The 18,015-nt window shown below is 36.1% G+C and overlaps 2 protein-coding genes and 1 pseudogene across 3 annotated transcripts; 2 read left to right on the top strand and 1 right to left on the bottom strand.

Annotated features, from left to right (window-relative positions):
* Window positions 1–1,113: 1,113 nt before the first annotated feature.
* LOC125187215 (U-box domain-containing protein 14-like) lies at window positions 1,114–3,151 on the top strand. Its single transcript, XM_048083760.1, has 2 exons — window positions 1,114–1,277; window positions 2,302–3,151. The coding sequence occupies exons 1-2, from the start codon at window positions 1,197–1,199 to the stop codon at window positions 3,025–3,027; spliced, it is 807 nt and encodes a 268-aa protein (XP_047939717.1). The 5' UTR covers window positions 1,114–1,196; the 3' UTR covers window positions 3,028–3,151.
* A 237-nt stretch (window positions 3,152–3,388) lies between these two features.
* Window positions 3,389–10,590, bottom strand: LOC125188074 (annotated as a pseudogene).
* A 4,358-nt stretch (window positions 10,591–14,948) lies between these two features.
* On the top strand, window positions 14,949–17,561 carry LOC125186084 (beta-glucosidase BoGH3B-like). Of its 2 annotated transcripts, none has more exons than XM_048082397.1 (9): window positions 14,949–15,177; window positions 15,246–15,450; window positions 15,527–15,617; window positions 15,685–15,830; window positions 15,902–16,145; window positions 16,221–16,325; window positions 16,391–16,573; window positions 16,640–16,841; window positions 16,928–17,561. In XM_048082397.1, the coding sequence occupies exons 1-9, from the start codon at window positions 14,964–14,966 to the stop codon at window positions 17,428–17,430; spliced, it is 1,893 nt and encodes a 630-aa protein (XP_047938354.1). In that variant the 5' UTR covers window positions 14,949–14,963; the 3' UTR covers window positions 17,431–17,561. The 2 variants fall into 2 exon arrangements, with proteins under 2 accessions (XP_047938354.1, XP_047938355.1); XM_048082398.1 differs by having other exon boundaries at window positions 15,077–15,177; window positions 15,250–15,450.
* Window positions 17,562–18,015: the final 454 nt, after the last annotated feature.

Genomic DNA, 18,015 nt, shown 5'->3' with positions numbered 1-18,015 from the left:
ACTGGATCTCTATAAATCTAATGATTTAAAATTAATTATAATTAACAATTAAAAATATAATTAGCAATTGATCACGTCACATCCCTCAATATAATGATATCTTTACATGTACTATATAGTAAGAAAATCGATTTAAATAAAATAAAATCAATCCTATCATAATTAAAATTAAAGGGTATTATATTTATGTACATACTACTCCTACAATTTATGTAAATTTATATCTACTCATACGTTTAATAGTTTTACTTAGGTATAACTCAGTCCTTCGTTTAGATCCGTTTATTAAAGAGAGAAATTTTTAATTTTAGAAAATTTAGTTACATGGGACATTTTTCTAAATAATTCACTTATTTTTATTCCTCTTATTTTATTAAATTTGCAGTACAATTTATATTGTTTTAAAATTTAGCTGCTGCGCTCCTTAAATGAGGGTCAATGTGAGCGGCCACGTAGTTCCGTTTCAATTCTTTTTTTATTTTCTATTTTTCCTCCCTCTTTCCTATTGATGTTTTTTTAGTTAGCAATTTTATTTAGTTTTCTGTTTTTCCTATTTCCTCTTGCTCACCTGCTGCACTTTATTTCTTGTCATCAGTCGTCAGTTTTAATTTAGTTTCTCTTAATATGGCTCTTCTTCTCTTTTAAATCAAAATTTTGTATCATTTTTGTCATCTCTGATTATTCTCCATGCCAATTATTTTCTTCTGTTTTTCTATAGTTATTTTCATCATTTTTTTATAAATTTAAATTTCTTCATCTCTCAATTCTAGATTACTTATTTCCTCTAAAAGAGAAAATTTATAATTATTCCCAATTTCCCACTTAATTGAGAAAATTTGTAGGGTAAATAAACACAGAAGTTGAAAAAGTTGGGGAAGATAAACTCAAAAGGAAAGAAAAATTAAAGAAAAGGAAAAATAAAAAGAAAAGTTGGGAAAGATAATCACAAAAGGAAAGAAAATTAAAGAAAAGGAAAAATACAAAGAAAGCGAGAAAACAAGTGGATCATTATATATTACTACTAACACTCAATTTAAAGTTTTTAAATGAGTATAAAAAATCTAAACTAAATTGGGTTATGTTTATTAATTTAAAAAATTCTTAACCCTCATCTTATAAATCTAGCAGGATACAAATTTGGAGCCGCTTTAAAATCCCTAATAACTGCGAAAATCATATACTGCAATCTATTTTTGATGGTGAAGGTGCCGGAGCTGTTCAAGTGCCCGCTTTCGAAGAAACTAATGGTGGATCCTGTCATTCTTTCTACCGGAGTGGTTCGTTTCTTCATTCTTTCCTAAATTATTTAATTGATTTTCATTGCAAACTTGATTTGGTTGGATTTGTGTCTGTGTTTTGCGGTGGTGAGCTGTCGATTGTTTCTCTTTGATTCAGTTTGAATTTTGTGTGTCTGTGTGAGAGTGTCGATATAGTCTGTTTGCCGTAGATAGGATTTGGAAAATTTCTCGAAATAGACAAAACCCTGAACACTAGTACCTCCAACCATACACCAAATCCCATTTTTGTCGTATAAAAGTTCTCCAACCATACACCATATCCAACCTCATTTTTGGTGTTTTTAATGAAACAACACCAAGTTTAAAGTAAACACCAAAATTGAGTATCAACTTTACTATTACTTTGAGGTACTTGAATCAGTTGGCCATAATTTGTGTACTAGGACTTGATAGTTAGGGCTGGCTAAATATACTGCACTTATCAGATCGAAAAAAATACTGGAAATAACAAATTTGCGGTACAATATGATACATTACCGATAGATTTCGATACGGTATGGATTTTCCTATACCGCCACAATATACCGCATTTACGATATTTGCCAAAAATTCGATATATATGTTGTATTTAAAATTTATATAAAAAATACTAGTTAATATGTTAAAATCTCTAACCCTACTTCCATATTTTAGTTCAGCCGCCGCAGAGATGCAAGTCCACTGTATAGATTTGATTGTGGTGCAGTTTTAATCTTCTGGACATTATTTAAATAGGTGAAATTTTATTTTAGTATAACGGCATGTCATACCTTATTTTGGTATATCGTACTCGGTATGTCATACCTTATTTCTGATTGCTCTATCATATGTTTATCGAGTTTGAAAGGTTGGTTCTTGAAAAAGGAGGACGATTCCTATGGCGTTGATTAGATTCATATCCAAGATGAATCAAATTAAATTGTTGCCCTTCCAAATATTTTTATTCTGTTAGGTTTTACTGAATGTGGATTGTTAATCCATGATTTATTAATCTTTTTCTAAATCATTTCCTTGAATTGGGCAGACATGTGATCGTCCCTTCATACAAGAATGGCTTAATTCCGTGAAGAAAACATGCCCTAAATCTGATAGATTATTGTCACACACTGTTCTCATACCAAACCGCGTGATGCACGAAATGATAACGAGCTGGTGCAAGAATCACGCATTCGAGCCACCAGAATATAATTCCAATGATGCGGTGGCACAGCTGGTGGCTGCACTCTTTGAAGCCAGCGCCTTGGTTCCCCTCATCGCTATGTTGGAGGACGAAGGGGATGGTTTTGGGATGAAAGAGGCCGCCTCTGCAATTCTCAATCTGTGTAGCCTCAAGAAGAACACGGTGAGAGCTATAGAAGAAGGTGTTGTGGAAGTGGTGATGATAAAGATCAAGAATGAAGTGCTTGTGAGTGAGATGATGGAGATTCTTGCACTCCTTGCGACAGACTCGAATGCGATCAGGGAGATGGTCGAGATGAAGGTTGTCTCGTGTTTGTTTGAGATCATAAGGTTGAATCCTAGTCCGCGCGATGTAGAGAACTGCGTGCTCGTCCTGTTTGCTATCTCCCATGAGGAATTGATCACGAGGACGGAGATGAGAAGAGAGGAGGATACGCATCAGACACTGTCCTGGATCATGCGAGAAGGCACTCCTGAGGCCAAGTACAGGGCTAGTGAAATTCTTTACATGCTGACAGGGAGCTCAGGGAGGATACATCCCCCCAGGCTGTTAAGGCGACCACACTACTAGAAATTTCGTCCAAAACATTGTACTATTTGCTAGATTTGGCTCCTAAACATTATGTTATGCTCAGTCTTTTGCCAAAAGTTGACGAAACCGTTAAATTTGGACGCAGTTAAGGAGGTTTCATTCACGTTGTGAATCGCAATGTCGATGGCAAAAACCAGCAGGTTATAGAGCGAAATAATTTGATTTAATTTTACAAGTAAACAATACTAATAAAGATTAAATTTTCAGAATTCAAATGTGTTGCCACTGCCTACATTTTGGTCGATTGTGGACATTCATTCACCATTTTGTTCAAGTTTTTATTTTGTTAAGGAAGCCCCCACCCCTCCCTATGTGTGATGCACTAATTTTCTGGGGTGAATTGAGTAACTCAAATATTGATATTAGTATGATAAGTAAATCTGATGACGCAACTAAGCTCATCATTAGCGTAAATAATACAAATAGTACTAGTAAGTATATTATTATCATCCTATTTTTAAATCAAGGAGTGATGAGGCTAGTGTTGATCTTCGATGTGCGTATTGGACTCGGTTCATGTTGCTGCTCTTATGCGTTCCCCACAGATAGCATCAGAGTTATATGCACACATTGCCTGGAGTGGAGAGAGATTATACTACTCATTCCTCAGCCTTCGTTCGACTCTCCTTGTCTTGATCCATTTCATCACCACTTTGGTCACAATTTGGAGCTCGGATTCTTCACAATAAGGGTTGTTATCAGCATGCACATTGCCATTCGTATTGGCTGATAAGAATATGTCGAATCCTCAGCACATCCCAATAACCTAGAACATAACAATAGATCCTTTTCATAACTCTATCGGGACATCTCCTGCTACATGTCCTCCTGATGTGAGCTGCTTTTGTCTGAAACACAGTGCTTCATTACCTCCCTCGGCCTAAGTTTCATAAGAGACACAACGAACCCCACCTCATGTCTAGACCTATCTTACTAGCTACACCAACAAAACAAAAAATTCAAAAATAAAGTGTCGCACCTGACTCCACCTTGGAGAGACCAAGGATCGATAATGTTGATCAGCTGGAAAACCAAATCTTCAGAAGACATCAGCTGCATTTGTTCTTTATCGAGGTTAGTGGTTGCAAGAATCTCCGTCATGCTCACAACTCCAGGAGAGGAGACCTTATCTCATGAGACATTGTCGCCAGCATTTGCTTCGTGCGCATTGTCCTCTGCTAGCTACCGAATCAGCTACCATTTTTTTGATATTCAATCTAACTAATCAACTAACTATAAGATGAATAACCTGTAATATGGATCGTCATGTTAAGATCCATCTCCTTAGCTTTCTGCACAGCCATCTCCTCTCTGAGTTTCGCCATCTCCTCCCTTTTCCTGACCGGCATTGGAGCCATTACACAACGCAACGTTGTGAGGCTGGAGGCAACAAGTTTTTTGGATTGAGTTAACGATTCAAGATGTACGTGGATCGATGGAATATAACCTGATCAGTAACTTCCATTCCCATGTAACTCACACAAGTGGTCTCTCCTGCCTTGCTGAAACAGGCTCCACATAGATCAAGAACTTCTGTGAACCAAACAGCTCTGTTTCAAACGTGATCTCCCTCTTGGCAGGCAATCCGCGTTCCAAAACCTCCCTTTTAAATTCTTGGGATTCCTTCACGCCAGTGCCAGTAAAGATTTTCATGTCCGTTTTGCCTATGATATCCTGTAAAATCAGTTAATCCGATGAATTATAGTGGCAGATGCTCCACCAAAATGTCTTTCAGACAAGACAGGATCACATAGCCATACCTGCTCTCCCAAGCTCGGGAAGTGATTGAAGATGAACCTATAACGCATACCCTTATCCTGCAAAACGTTAGAATCCATGTCAGCCTTGAACCAAACCACAATGTGAGTATCCCGGATGAGAAAAAATCTACACCTGAAGGCCTATAACAACAGGGGCATTTTGGAGGACGAAATGCAAGAAGTTATCGGCTTTCTCCAAGAACTGAGACAGATCCTCCACAGAGTCGACTGCCTCTCCAAACTATCTATATTCTCTTGCAGTTTCTCCATCAACACTTGCTCCCTTTGAAGGATAGCTTCCAGAAGCTTCTCAAGATGCATTGCTTGCTGCTTCGTCTATAGCTACAATCTCCCCTTGGGAGTTGGGAGACAACGTCCTCCTTCCTCCTCTTGGGAGCCTCTTGGTACAGATACCTCAGATTCTCGTCAAGAATGGAGATGGGGCGCTTGTCCCCACCATATCCGTCCTTCTGACAACGATGCTCCTCCGATATCTCGAGCTTCTTGAGCTCTACCTCCTGCTGCTGCTTGCTGAGCTGGTCGAGCTCCTCTCTCAAGAGGCGCACGACGTTGGCCTGCTTGAACTCCCAAAGTTTGTGAGCTCCATCATCAGCCTCTGGAAATTGACTATGTTGGGCTCTTCGTTGATGGTGACCTCCTCCAACATGTCTTGATCTGCTCCGAGCCTCTCCACATTAAACTGCCTACTGGCTTCGCTAATGTCCTCCGGCCACATTGAGGTCATCACGACGTCCAAATCCTCAGGCTGATCACTCTCCATCTCACAACCCATTCTTCTCTATGATTCTGTCTCAACAACTAAGTCTTGCCTCAACTAAGACAATGCTGTAGTTCTATCAAGTATCATCTTTTTTATGTCCTCATATCAGCCTTGAGTTACTGTGACTGCACTAGAGGTTTAACAGAGCATAACGGATATTCGATATCAGAAAATTGTTGAAACGAGAGCCATCCTCGTCCCTTTTACGTTTCATTTCACGTATTAATCTTCCCTTTTCCAATTCATGACGCTCTCTTTCACACAGTACAGCTTCCTCCTCCTAAAGATAGTGAATGTGCAAAATTGCAAATTATGAAATTATCAAGAAAAACAAAGGGAAGAACTAAAAAAGGAAACATGCTTACCAGTTTGATGCTGGCTAGGCGAGACTTGATAATTTCATCTTGCATGAGAATATCTTCTTCCTGAACCTTGCCATCTGCATAAGCTACCTCACCCTTGTCAGGACAAGGCAAAACATAAAATAGTTTTCATTATACTAGGGAAAAGAATCAAACAAAACTTTGAGACAATAAGACGAAAAAAAAAGTTTAAAAAAGCTGTTGAGCCGTATATCTGTATGATATATAGGCAAGATTATCAGTAGGTTAATTACAAATTGTACTTGTTCACTCCGGTGCTATAACATCCTTGTAGCACTAAAAGAACAAATACAAAATTTGCTCCATGAAGGAAACCAAGGAATAGCTCAAAAACAGCATAAGAATGTTTGAAGTTCCTTCCCTAAGACCAACAACAAAATGAGGAAGCCGGGAAGTTTCTTACTTTTAAAATACAATTTAGCAGACCACTATCAATATTTTTTCTAACTGCCATCTAAATGGGAAAAACTAGATCCTTCTTCCAACCTAAAGTATCATTACCATCTTTATCATATCAACTTTTGAAATACTTTTAGCAGAGGATATCTATAAAGATCACCTCAAAATCTTGCCAATTACAGAAAGTACACTGAGACAATCAATAAGTAGAGCAGCACAAGATTTGATAAATATTTTTACCAAATTGTCATTTGTACAGAGTTTTTCTGTCTTTCAATTCCCTCCTTCATTTCCAACAAACTCCTCTGCCATAAAAACCCAATTAAACAAAGCAAAAAATTTTTACAGGATGAGTATAACTGTATAAGAAAATAAATTTATGTAAATGGAGCCAAACTTCACTGGAAACACCATGGGAAGAATCAAACGCTCCATAGAGGCAAGGCCACATCTGAGAAATTGAAAATTAAACCAAAAGAACTTTTGGACGTGATGAGCTCATATGGCGTCCAGGAATCATGCAGCATATGACGACAAGTGACATTTATATTTTCATGCTAGTAGATTTTACACAAATAAGAAACGGTAAATATTCAACATATTAGTTAAAGCATAGAAGAGCATACAAGTTGGGCATTGATATCTTTCATGGCTTGTCCATCCTCCCACGCTTCAGATATGATCGTGCCAAAAGTTCATTGAAAAGAAAAGGAGTGGAAATAAATAATTAGATGATACAGATTACCAGTTACAAAATGATAAAAAAAAATAATAAAAAAAATCTAAGGGAGCGCAGCAGCATAGAAATTTATTATTCATCTTGTTAAATAATACTGTGGTGATTCATATGTATTTTCGTTAAAGAAAAAAAAAACAGAAAATAGTAAATCTTTTTTATGGCAATATTAAGTACAAATAAGTCGATCAAAATAAATCAAGAGCTTTTCCTGAATCTAGATAGATTTCTCATTTCTGTTAATCTCCATAATTCATTTCAGGCATTAAAAACATTACGATTTTACAACTGGAAGCAAATATCTTTAGTCTCTACGTAGTCCATTACAACCCTCTGAAAACCCCAGATCTATTTCCAAATACCTGACTACTCCAATGTTGCCAAGTCTGAGGGAATCCTGGTGTACTCTCATCCTTGCCTCTTGTCTTTCAGCTTTTAATACGGACATCAATAAATCAAATATTACTTTCATTCTCTGCATTGGAAGAAACAAAAGAAAATAACTGCTCGACCAGAACATTGATCCAACCTCTTTGAGGAGCTAAATCCAAGTGTCAGGCAAATCAGAATCGCAATCAGACCTTACACGTTAATATACTATTCGGTGAAATTCAATCTCTGACTTTTCAAAATTTAAACATAAAAGGAGACTGCCTTAGAGTAAAATAAGACAGAATATACAATAATTATGAGAATCACAAGCCAAAATCTGTGCAGGTTAGAGAAGGCAAACCTTAGGTTTCATCTGTTCATAATCTCTGATATCCTTAAGCTCCTGTTTGAGTAAAGGAAAAAATGGATGTAAAGAACTTAATACGGGATTCTCCTTTTAAGGTCGAAACTTCACTTACAAGTATAACAATCATAATTTTGACTCAAGTACAAATAAAAAGGAGAAACCGCCAACAACATTTTCAAGTCGTTCACATTTATTCTGGGAACTCCGAGACCTCTTCACATGATTTTTTCAGTTCTTCCTCCATTGCTGAAACCTTTGCTCGTAGTGTAGTTCCTTCATCCTGGAATCTCAAAACTAATGCTAAAAATAAATATCTAAGGAAGTTGTGTTAGTTATACTAAGAACTCTTAGGTTCAGGTTTTAGAATTTTGACAGGGTAAAGATCTAAACACAATTTAAAACCTCTATTGAGGGGTGACCATCATGCCCAAGCTGTTCTTTAACGAGTCCATCCTGCATACCAAAACCAACAAAACACTTATATATTAATTTAATTAAACAACAGAATTAATGAAATCATATGACTATCATGTGATGACAGAAGCTTCGCATAACAAGGATAAAGTAACTAACATAATGGACACACCTTACAAGGGGAGTTTTCGACCTGTCCAATTGACGGAGAAATACGATGATTTCTTGCCTGATCACTAACACGAGAACCCCGTCCCCTGCCAGAAGAGGTAGTAGCCCGACTACGGCTTTCTTTTCTTTTACTTACATCACCACCTAGCTTGTTGTTGTCAATTGGTTCTGTGTTCTTGTGCCGAGCATCAGCTGCTGCTGGTTGTGTACTTCCAGAAAAATTACTGTCCTAAAAGAGACAAACAAACAATAAAATAGTATTATTAGGAAGTTCCAAACATCAAATAAATCAAGGAACAAGAAAAGGAAATAGGCAGTTAAGAATATAAGGGACAAAATACTTGAGCAAATCATGTTACATCAACTAGAACAAAAAATTATACTCCCTCCGTCCCATAAAAGTTGAGTCGTATTCCTTTTTAGTCCGTCCCAACAAAGTTGAGTCATTTCCTTTTTTTTAACTAAAGACAAAACATCTAATCACTCTTACTTTATTCAGTCATTTACTTTACCCTCTCTCATCTTCCCTACTTTTTTCATCTCTCCTATTTATTTAATATAAATTCTTAATCTCCGTGCCCAAAAGTTTTGTCTCAACTTTTATGGGACGGAGGGAGTATGTCACATCAGCTTGTTCAGCAGAAATAGGGCTGCATACTAAATCAATCTTCCGCTGCCTTTGAGTATTTGCTTCTATGTTCCACCGTTCTGCCACATGATATGGACAGGTCAAACTGAGAAAGAAAAGATTAAATGCATACATGACAAAATCAAGATGTAGATAGTAGAGGTAGCAAACTACGAGGCATGGATTTTAGGGCATACCGAAAAGCAAAAAAGGAAAAAAAGAATAGAAAATTCTAAACTAATACTAAGAATCTGCAATAGTTATAAGAAGAAGCACGTTTGTCAAATCGGATTAGTACAAAAGTCGCATCTAACCAGCTTTCATTTCGGCCTACTTTAAAAACCATGAAGAGTCGACCATGTCAAAACAAGAATGGAAGGAAGGAATTCGATATGAATGCCGGCTGCTTGATCAATTCTTAACTTTGTTCATGGTAGATGTAACAACAGTTGGTTGAGTATTCCACTAGCTAGAGTAGAATGTGAAGAAAGATGGAGCGATGTAAATTCCAGACCGTGCGTGTGTATTATAAGCTTCCAGGTATTATGCCTTGAATTATACTTGTGGTTTGCAGTGTGGCCCAGTAGGTAGGGTGGTGCACAGTAGATAAGGATACTTCATGGTTTTGCAACTCGGGTTTCTCATTGGAATGATTTTAACTTTCTATATGCATACATCAATAGGTAAGCTATGGATAAATGTGTTTCTCCAAGAGAACAAGTTCCTAATAAATTAACTTTTGGTGTTTTTGGAGTAAATAATGTTCCACACAAAGGTTCAGAAAGTGCTTTGCAGATATGACATAGAAACAACTAGCTCCAAAATGCCAGTTTATCTGCAATTTACTTTGCGGACTATATGTATATATATATACTATGCTATGAAAATGTGTATGGATGTATGTGCAATTTGAACTAAGTCCATAAAACAATCAAAATATTTGGATTATACAGTTACAGAAGCACTTCAAGCACATACAGCAAAATCATATCCTCAGCATTCAGCATCACACCATATTTCCTGATCTTGCCATTAACGATACAAAAAACAATAAACATCGAATCAGCATCCCCACATTGAGCATCAGTAATCATACATTCTTAACATAAACATGCAAGAACAAAAAACTTGTGAAATTTGAATTTTCTTTGCACCACAGAATGTATCTAGTTGAAGAATTCATATAAGTAAAATCCAAATACTCACATTATAATCAGAATCAGAATCATTGCTATCAACTAAAGACTCAATCAATTGTAGTCAATTGAAGATTAATCCATGATACATTTAACGCTTACATCAAAATTCGGCCTCTCTGTGTATGCTCGTGAAGGTGTGGACCCGGGAGAACGACGGCGAGGATACAGATGAATAGATTCCCTGAAATGGAGAGGATTAAGGTTTCCGAATTTGCTAAAATCTGCAGAGTTGAGCTTGAAGATTGAGTGAATTTGTAGAAACCAGAAAGGGGGAAAAAATGGTGGGCGAAAGGCAATTGATTTTTGTTTTACAAATTAAATCATCAGAGAAGATTAATGTAATTCATATGTCGAAAAATCATAAATTTGATTAAATTTTGCATTTTTCCTAATATATAATTTTCCAATGAAATTAATTTTGCATTTTTCCTAATATATAATTTTCCAATGAAATTGTATTTAATATGACACTTAAAAATCATACATAAATTTTATTATTAGTGAAGAACTAATGTCGTCAATTCATAAAAAAAAATGTGTTAATATAGATTTATAAAAGTGTATATATCGATAAATCATAAATTTGATTAAATTTTACATTTATCTTACAGTATAATTTTCCAATAAAATTGTATCTAATATAACAATTGAAAATCATACATTAATTTTATTATTAGTGAATAACCAATGTCTTCATTAAAAAAAATAGTGTTACCTGATTGAAAACGTCTACGTGGATGCCAATTTTATTATCTTGTGAATAGATCCCAATTTTATGATTTTTATGTCTTATTATTTTTAAAATTGCAGGAAATATGTGAATTGGACTGAAGGGGCATGTTAGGGTGCCACCACCCCTTAAAATAACATTATACCATCATTTCTAGCCAATCATTTGTACACGTGGACGAATAATAAGCTGCCACGTGACAAAAAATTTTTTTGGAAAAAGACGGTCAGCAATATGCTGGTCTTTAACTTAAAAGAATATTTATTGTCCAAGACAATATCCGACACACTATACAACAATCTATAGATTGTTGTGTAGTGTTTGTAATATTGTCTTGTGTAGCGTTTATAATATTGCTGTATAAGCGGTGTCACGGTGTCATTTTAAGAGGGGTTGTCATTTTAACACAACCCTTGGACTGAATGTCATTATTTTCTGTCAACTTGAATATTTAATTAGTACTAATATTTATTGAATTGAAATTCGTTAGACCCTTGAAACTCTACATAAATTCTACTTCATCCACAATTATAGCTATTTTTCTTTCTCATTAATATTTGACGATAATTTATCATGGTTTCAATTTCACCAAAATATGAATATTACGTTTAGTTTCCTTAATTTCCTTTTTCCTTATTTTCTCTTTTTCCATAATTATTTTGTTGGACCTGACTCTCTGAGCTAGCATAACGCACGTCATGAGAGGAGAATAGGAAGAAATAAATGAAGTGTGTGACATAGTTCATATGACATCTTGTATACTCATTAAAGAGAGAAAATATATGTCGAATCATATTATTTGATATATTTACTACTAACATTCTACACTTACAAGCACCTATTTTATAGATTTGTTTTGTTTTGGTGTTATGAATTTTTTTGGTTTAGATTTATATGTATTACCATTACTTTTTCTTCCACGATATTATTATATTGAAATGTCCACTAGTTTCATTTATTTTTTTATTTAAAGAAATGAATCTTACACTCCACTAAATTACTATACTCACATAAAATATTAAAATAAATATTTATTAATATTTTACATTCTTCGTATTTTATACTAATAATTTTTTAAATTTCTAACTAAGTATAGAAGAATAGAGTAATAGTACTTCGAACTTCAAATTACAAATCTTATTCTATGCTATAATTAAAGGCCCAATGGATCCGGGTCGAATTTTTGAGAGGCTGTATGATCCAACAGTAGAGGCCCATAAAAATATGCTACGTTATACAGGATGGTAATAGCAATAATTATTCAATTAATGATGATTAGATTTAGAGATCTATTGCCTTAAAAGTTATATTAATTGTATTTTTAAAATAAATAAATTAATCTAAAATCTAAAATGATATCTTATCTATTTAGCCACCATAATTTTGAAAATACTTCGGCAGTTATTTATCCTTCTAAAATCTTACAAATACACAATATTTTCGTCGATAATTAATTAATTTCTAAAATCTCAACTTATTTCTAATATGTTTACACGATTTGTTCCTTTATTTGTAGATTTTCGCAAAAAAATATATACAACCAACTTCGTTTTCTCCATTTTATCTGGTGACTACATATATCCACATTCATCATTAATACTCGTATTGTGATTTCATTGCATGTTAACATAATATATCAAAAATATGAAATATGAAATATGAATAGAACAATACTTGTAGATCAACACAATTCATTGATGCATAATACTACTAATTCATAAAACATAATAACACCATTACGTGTATCAGCAATGGCACGTGGGTATAGTAACAAGGACTTGTCAAAATATTACTTCTAGTATTTAGTAAAACAAGATAAGGGGTAATTGCTTGATTAGCATAGTTCTAGATTGTCTATCAACATCCCATAATTTAATTATCAATATCCCACAAAAATATATATTTGGATGCTAGTATAATCAACACTTTTACATACTTCAAAACTAGGGTCTAGGAGTATTTTTTCATTTTAGATTTCACCGGCTATTAATACAAAAACAAACTTAAATAAAACACATTATGTATTTAAACACAAAGGATGTGGGACGGAATTCACACCCATCTTGAGGTGGCCGGAGACCGGGCCTACCGAGCGGTCCGGTGCGTATAGACCGTACTCCTTTTGATTATGATATGATTTTTTGTATATGGTCACTGAAATTATAATTTGGCAAATAATATGTAGCAAATGATGATATGCTTGGATCCCTTCTCGTTTAAATAGATGTCGTTCTTCTTAGTAGCCGTGTTCACCCACATTATAGTTATTTAACATCGTTCGTTTTAAGTAATAAGAGCATCAGTAACGAATATGGACATGGCGGGACGAAGAGCTCGTTTAGTTTGTGGTGCCCTACGTGCAAGTCCATTAATGTTGATAATTTTGATTTTTTTTAATGAGTTCTTGTTTATTGAATAACATATAGTTTTGGCTAAAAATCTGATCATCAAGATGCCCAACTATTTATTGTTACTTTGGTATGTCTAGTAGTCCGCACCAATATTCTATAATTATTATTTATTGGGAAATCTATAATTCTTTTTTTCACCCCGTTACAAATATATTAATAATATAATATACATTCACATTGCACAACCCAATTATTATGGGCTTCTTATTTTCTTCAATCAAAACTAAAAAATATTAAGCGTAGCATTGAAAGGCCCGGTTTTTCTGGCCCATTTTGTCAATTTTATATTGACTCATTTTATTTCAGGGTAAATTACTAGAAAAATCATGAATTATGGTCATTATGTGATTTTTAAAATGGACAGAAAAAAATTGTGAATTCTAACATTTTTTTTCTCTCAAGTTTTCTACTAGTCTGATTTGGGTAAAGTGCATCTAATGGGGCATACAAAAAATTATACGACGACAAGATCGCCCATTATTTTTGTCATTTTATTCAATCCATTTAGGAAATAATTTGTCATCGATTTGAAACACATGTACGAAATCAGCAATGTATTAGAAATAGAAAATCAGAATATTTCGTCTTGAGAATACTGAGAAAAATAAAAACTGAATTTATGGATGAAATTATTGGGTAAGAGGGGTACAAAGTTCATATTTAATGAGTGACATTATTTTACTTACAACTTCATGCCATTAAAATAAATTTAGATACAAAATGGGACATATACTATTGGTGTCTTGCTCATGTCTAATCTCATAAATGCACACAATCTTATGGGTACTAATGTACTCCATAAGATTAAAGAGCCAAAAAGAAGAAGTTGAAGAACAAATATAGAAGACCCTAGATTGATCAATATTTCGTCTTATCACAACTTAGTGGGCCTATTTTATTTTATTTGAATTTTCTAAATGTAGGCTCTTGGTGATCTATCAACATCCCCTAATTTAATTGTCATTCTTGACTCAATTATTTTTAATATCCTACAAAAAATATATCATTAGATACTAGAACAAGCAACTCCCTTGCTTATTTCAAAACAGCAGTGTTTTTTTTTTTTAATTATCTTAACAAAAACCAACTTTATAAAACACATTTGTCTTTGGACACATATATATAGAACTCAGTCATTATTTTTTTACATTTAATTGCAATTTTGCATGCATGTAATTCCCAAATTCATTATCCACAACACAAAACACACACACACACACTAGTTCACTAAAATGATAAAATCTCACCCCAGGTATTCTCAACAAACTAGTAGACTTTTTCTTCTCTTTAAAAAATATTATCTTGCAACATATATTTATTTCAAAGTGATGAATTTACTAGTGAGTATTGCAAAGACCAAAAATAAAATGTAATGTCACATTTCAGAAGCAAGAATTTGCAAAATCAAAAGGCTTTTGGTAGTTTTCTCACCTAAAACTGAACTCTCAAGTCCAATAAAATAAGCAAAGTCGTTGAGAATTGAGATTCCAATCTCTGCATCCAATATATATATGACCTTTTCAGATCAAATGCAACAAATCAAGATTTCATATCAATCTCAAAAATGGCTGATTCATCAGCATTTCACCTGCTTTTCCTGCTGTTCTGCTTCTTGCTTGTTGCCACTGGTGATGCAGGGTACAGGCACCCCCGGCAGCCTCTAGACGCGAGGCTCAGAGATTTGATGAGTCGAATGACACTCGAGGAGAAGATAGGCCAGATGACACAGATTGCAAAAGAAGTAGCATCACCTCAGATCATCAAGAAGCACCACATTGGTAGAAATTAGAATCCCATCAGATTTCTTGTTCGCGTTTTTACATTTTGATGATAATCGCGTGTTTAGGCAGCATTTTGATCAGCCCGGGAGGTGAGCCGGCCGTCCATGCCTCTGCTGAGGCATGGATGGACATGGCTGACAGTTTTCAAGAAGGCGCTCTCTCTACTCGCCTCGGGATCCCTCTTATCATAGGCGTGGACGCGCTTCATGGCCACAACAACGCGTACAACGCCACCATTTTCCCTCACAATGTTGGCCTTGGAGCTACTAGGTAGTATTAGTTATGACAACTTTTTTGTTGTTTTATTGTTCAAGAATGAACCTTGCATTGTGTTGGTTGTTGCCAGAGATCCGCAGCTCGTGCAGAGGATCGGAGCTGCAACTGCCCTTGAAGTCAGGGCTACCGGGATACAATACACTTTCGCCCCTTGCATCGCGGTACATAAAAGCAAAAATCAAGAATTAGTCCCTTTTTTAGCATATAACATGGTTGATTGTTTTGTAGGTTTGTCGTGACCCGAGATGGGGCCGTTGCTACGAGAGCTACAGCGAAGATCCTAAAATCGTGCGGGAAATGACAGAGATTGTACCTGGCTTGCAAGGCTACTTGCCAGCTGAGTACCAGAGAAACTTCCCATATGTGAATGGAAGGTGTGTGTGTGTTGTGTGTGAAATTTAAGGCTACATTTCAAGATTTTTTAAGGCGATTCGTGCAAAAACAGTGAAAAAATCGCGTCTTGCGCTAAGCACTTTGTGGGAGATGGAGGGACGATTGATGGGATCGATGAGTACAACACGGTTATAGACTGGGATGGCCTAAAGAGCATCCACATGCCTGCGTATGTCGACTCAATCAGAAAGGGCGTTGCCACGATCATGATCTCGTATTCTAGCTGGAACGGGAAGAAGATGCATACTAACTATGATCTCATCACTGGATACCTCAAGAATGAGTTGAAGTTCAAGGTAGCTCTTTTATAACCAAGATTTGATCTTTATTGCTTTTTAAGTGAACCCTTTTCTTGTTTCCTCTTGCAATAGGGATTTGTGATCTCAGATTCGGAGGGGCTTGATCGTATCACAACCCCTCCTCGTGCCAACTACACTTACTCGGTCGAAGCTGCTATCAATGCAGGAATAGACATGGTTGGTGAATGTAAAAATCTAATCTTGTGAGCCAAGATTTCATGTTAGGTGCTGATTTGTTGCAGGTGATGGTGCCTTACACGTACCTCGAGTTCATCAACGAGCTGACTTCTCTGGTGTCGAAAGGGGTGGTCTCAATGAGCAGGATTGATGATGCTGTTGAGAGGATACTGAGGGTCAAGTTCATCATGGGACTATTTGAGCAGCCGTTGTCTGATCGTACGATGGTGAAGCATCTGGGAAGCCAGGTTGTGGCACTAGTCGAAGGCTGATGTTCGTGTTTTGGTACTGATTGGGATGTTGGATTCGCGCAGGAGCACAGACGGATAGCTCGGGAAGCTGTGAGGAAATCACTAGTGCTGTTGAAGAATGGTAAGGATGTGAGTAAGCCTCTGCTTCCTCTGCCAAAGAATGCGCGGAGGCTGCTCGTTGCAGGCAGCCACGCCGACGACATTGGTAGGCAGTGTGGAGGGTGGACTATGGATTGGCAAGGACAATCTGGTAATATCACAAAAGGTATAGTATATATGCTACGATTCTTGAATCTTGAATGAAAAAAGTGTGTGGTTTAAGGCCTTTTTTTGTTGACAATGTGTGATTAGGTACAAGTATTTTATCTGGTGTGAGGGATGCTGTTGATCAAGAAACTGAGGTTGTGTACATTGAGAATCCGGAGAAGGCGGTTGTTGCCTCGTCTAACTTCTCCTTTGCGGTCGTGGTGGTGGGGGAGGAGCCTTACTCGGAGTACGAAGGCGATAGCAAGGATTTGAGGCTGAGTGAGGTGTGCTACAGCACGATTTCTAACGTGTGTGGCGTTGTAGAGTGTGTTGTGGTAGTCGTCTCTGGCCGGCCTGTTGTGATGGAGCCTTTCGTCGATGAGATGGATGCGTTGGTGGCTGCTTGGCTACCCGGGAGTGAGGGTGGGGGTGTGGCTGATGTTCTGTTTGGTGACTATGGTTTAAGTGGTAAGTTGCCGCGGACATGGTTCAGGCGGGTCGAGCAGCTTCCAATGAACAAGGGCGACGCACATTATGATCCGTTGTTTGGGTTCGGATTCGGGCTCACAACCATGGCTAGTGATGGAGTTGGAGTGGCGGCAGAGTAGATGTTTCTTGAGGATGTAGATGTTGTGTTGTGTGGGCTTAGAGTTCTCACTTGAGTGAGGTGGTTTTGTGTTTTATGTGTGAATGTTGCATTTTACCATACATATAAAAGAGATCGACCATTCTACACTTAGACTATGTTTATCAGCAACCACCCAACCCAACCCAACCAGCCACTTTTTCAATATTTAATTTATTTCTATCTCCTCCACATCATCTTCCACATCATCAATATTTATCCAACCCAACCACCCACATTTTCATGGTTTATCAATGACCACCCCAACCACCCAACCACACTATTATATATTTATTTTTATATTATTTTTTAATAATATTATTAATACATGAAATACTTATTATTGTAAATTTATAGAAAAACGTAATAAATGACAAACTAAAAATTATAAAAACAAACAAAAAAAAATATACATTACAATAATTGAAATATAAAATTTAAAATACATAATTGGTGCTCATACATAAGATGAAAACTAGACATTCAATTGCAATTGCCGAATTTTGCCCATATATGCTCAACCAAATCGTCTCGCAGAGCTTTGTGAGCTTCTCTGTTTTGAAGTTGG

The sequence above is a fragment of the Salvia hispanica genome, chromosome 5 (assembly GCF_023119035.1).
Source record: "Salvia hispanica cultivar TCC Black 2014 chromosome 5, UniMelb_Shisp_WGS_1.0, whole genome shotgun sequence".
NCBI lineage: Eukaryota > Viridiplantae > Streptophyta > Magnoliopsida > Lamiales > Lamiaceae > Salvia > Salvia hispanica.
Note: the sequence above shows the minus strand (reverse complement) of the source record. Positions and strands in the feature narration are given on the sequence as shown.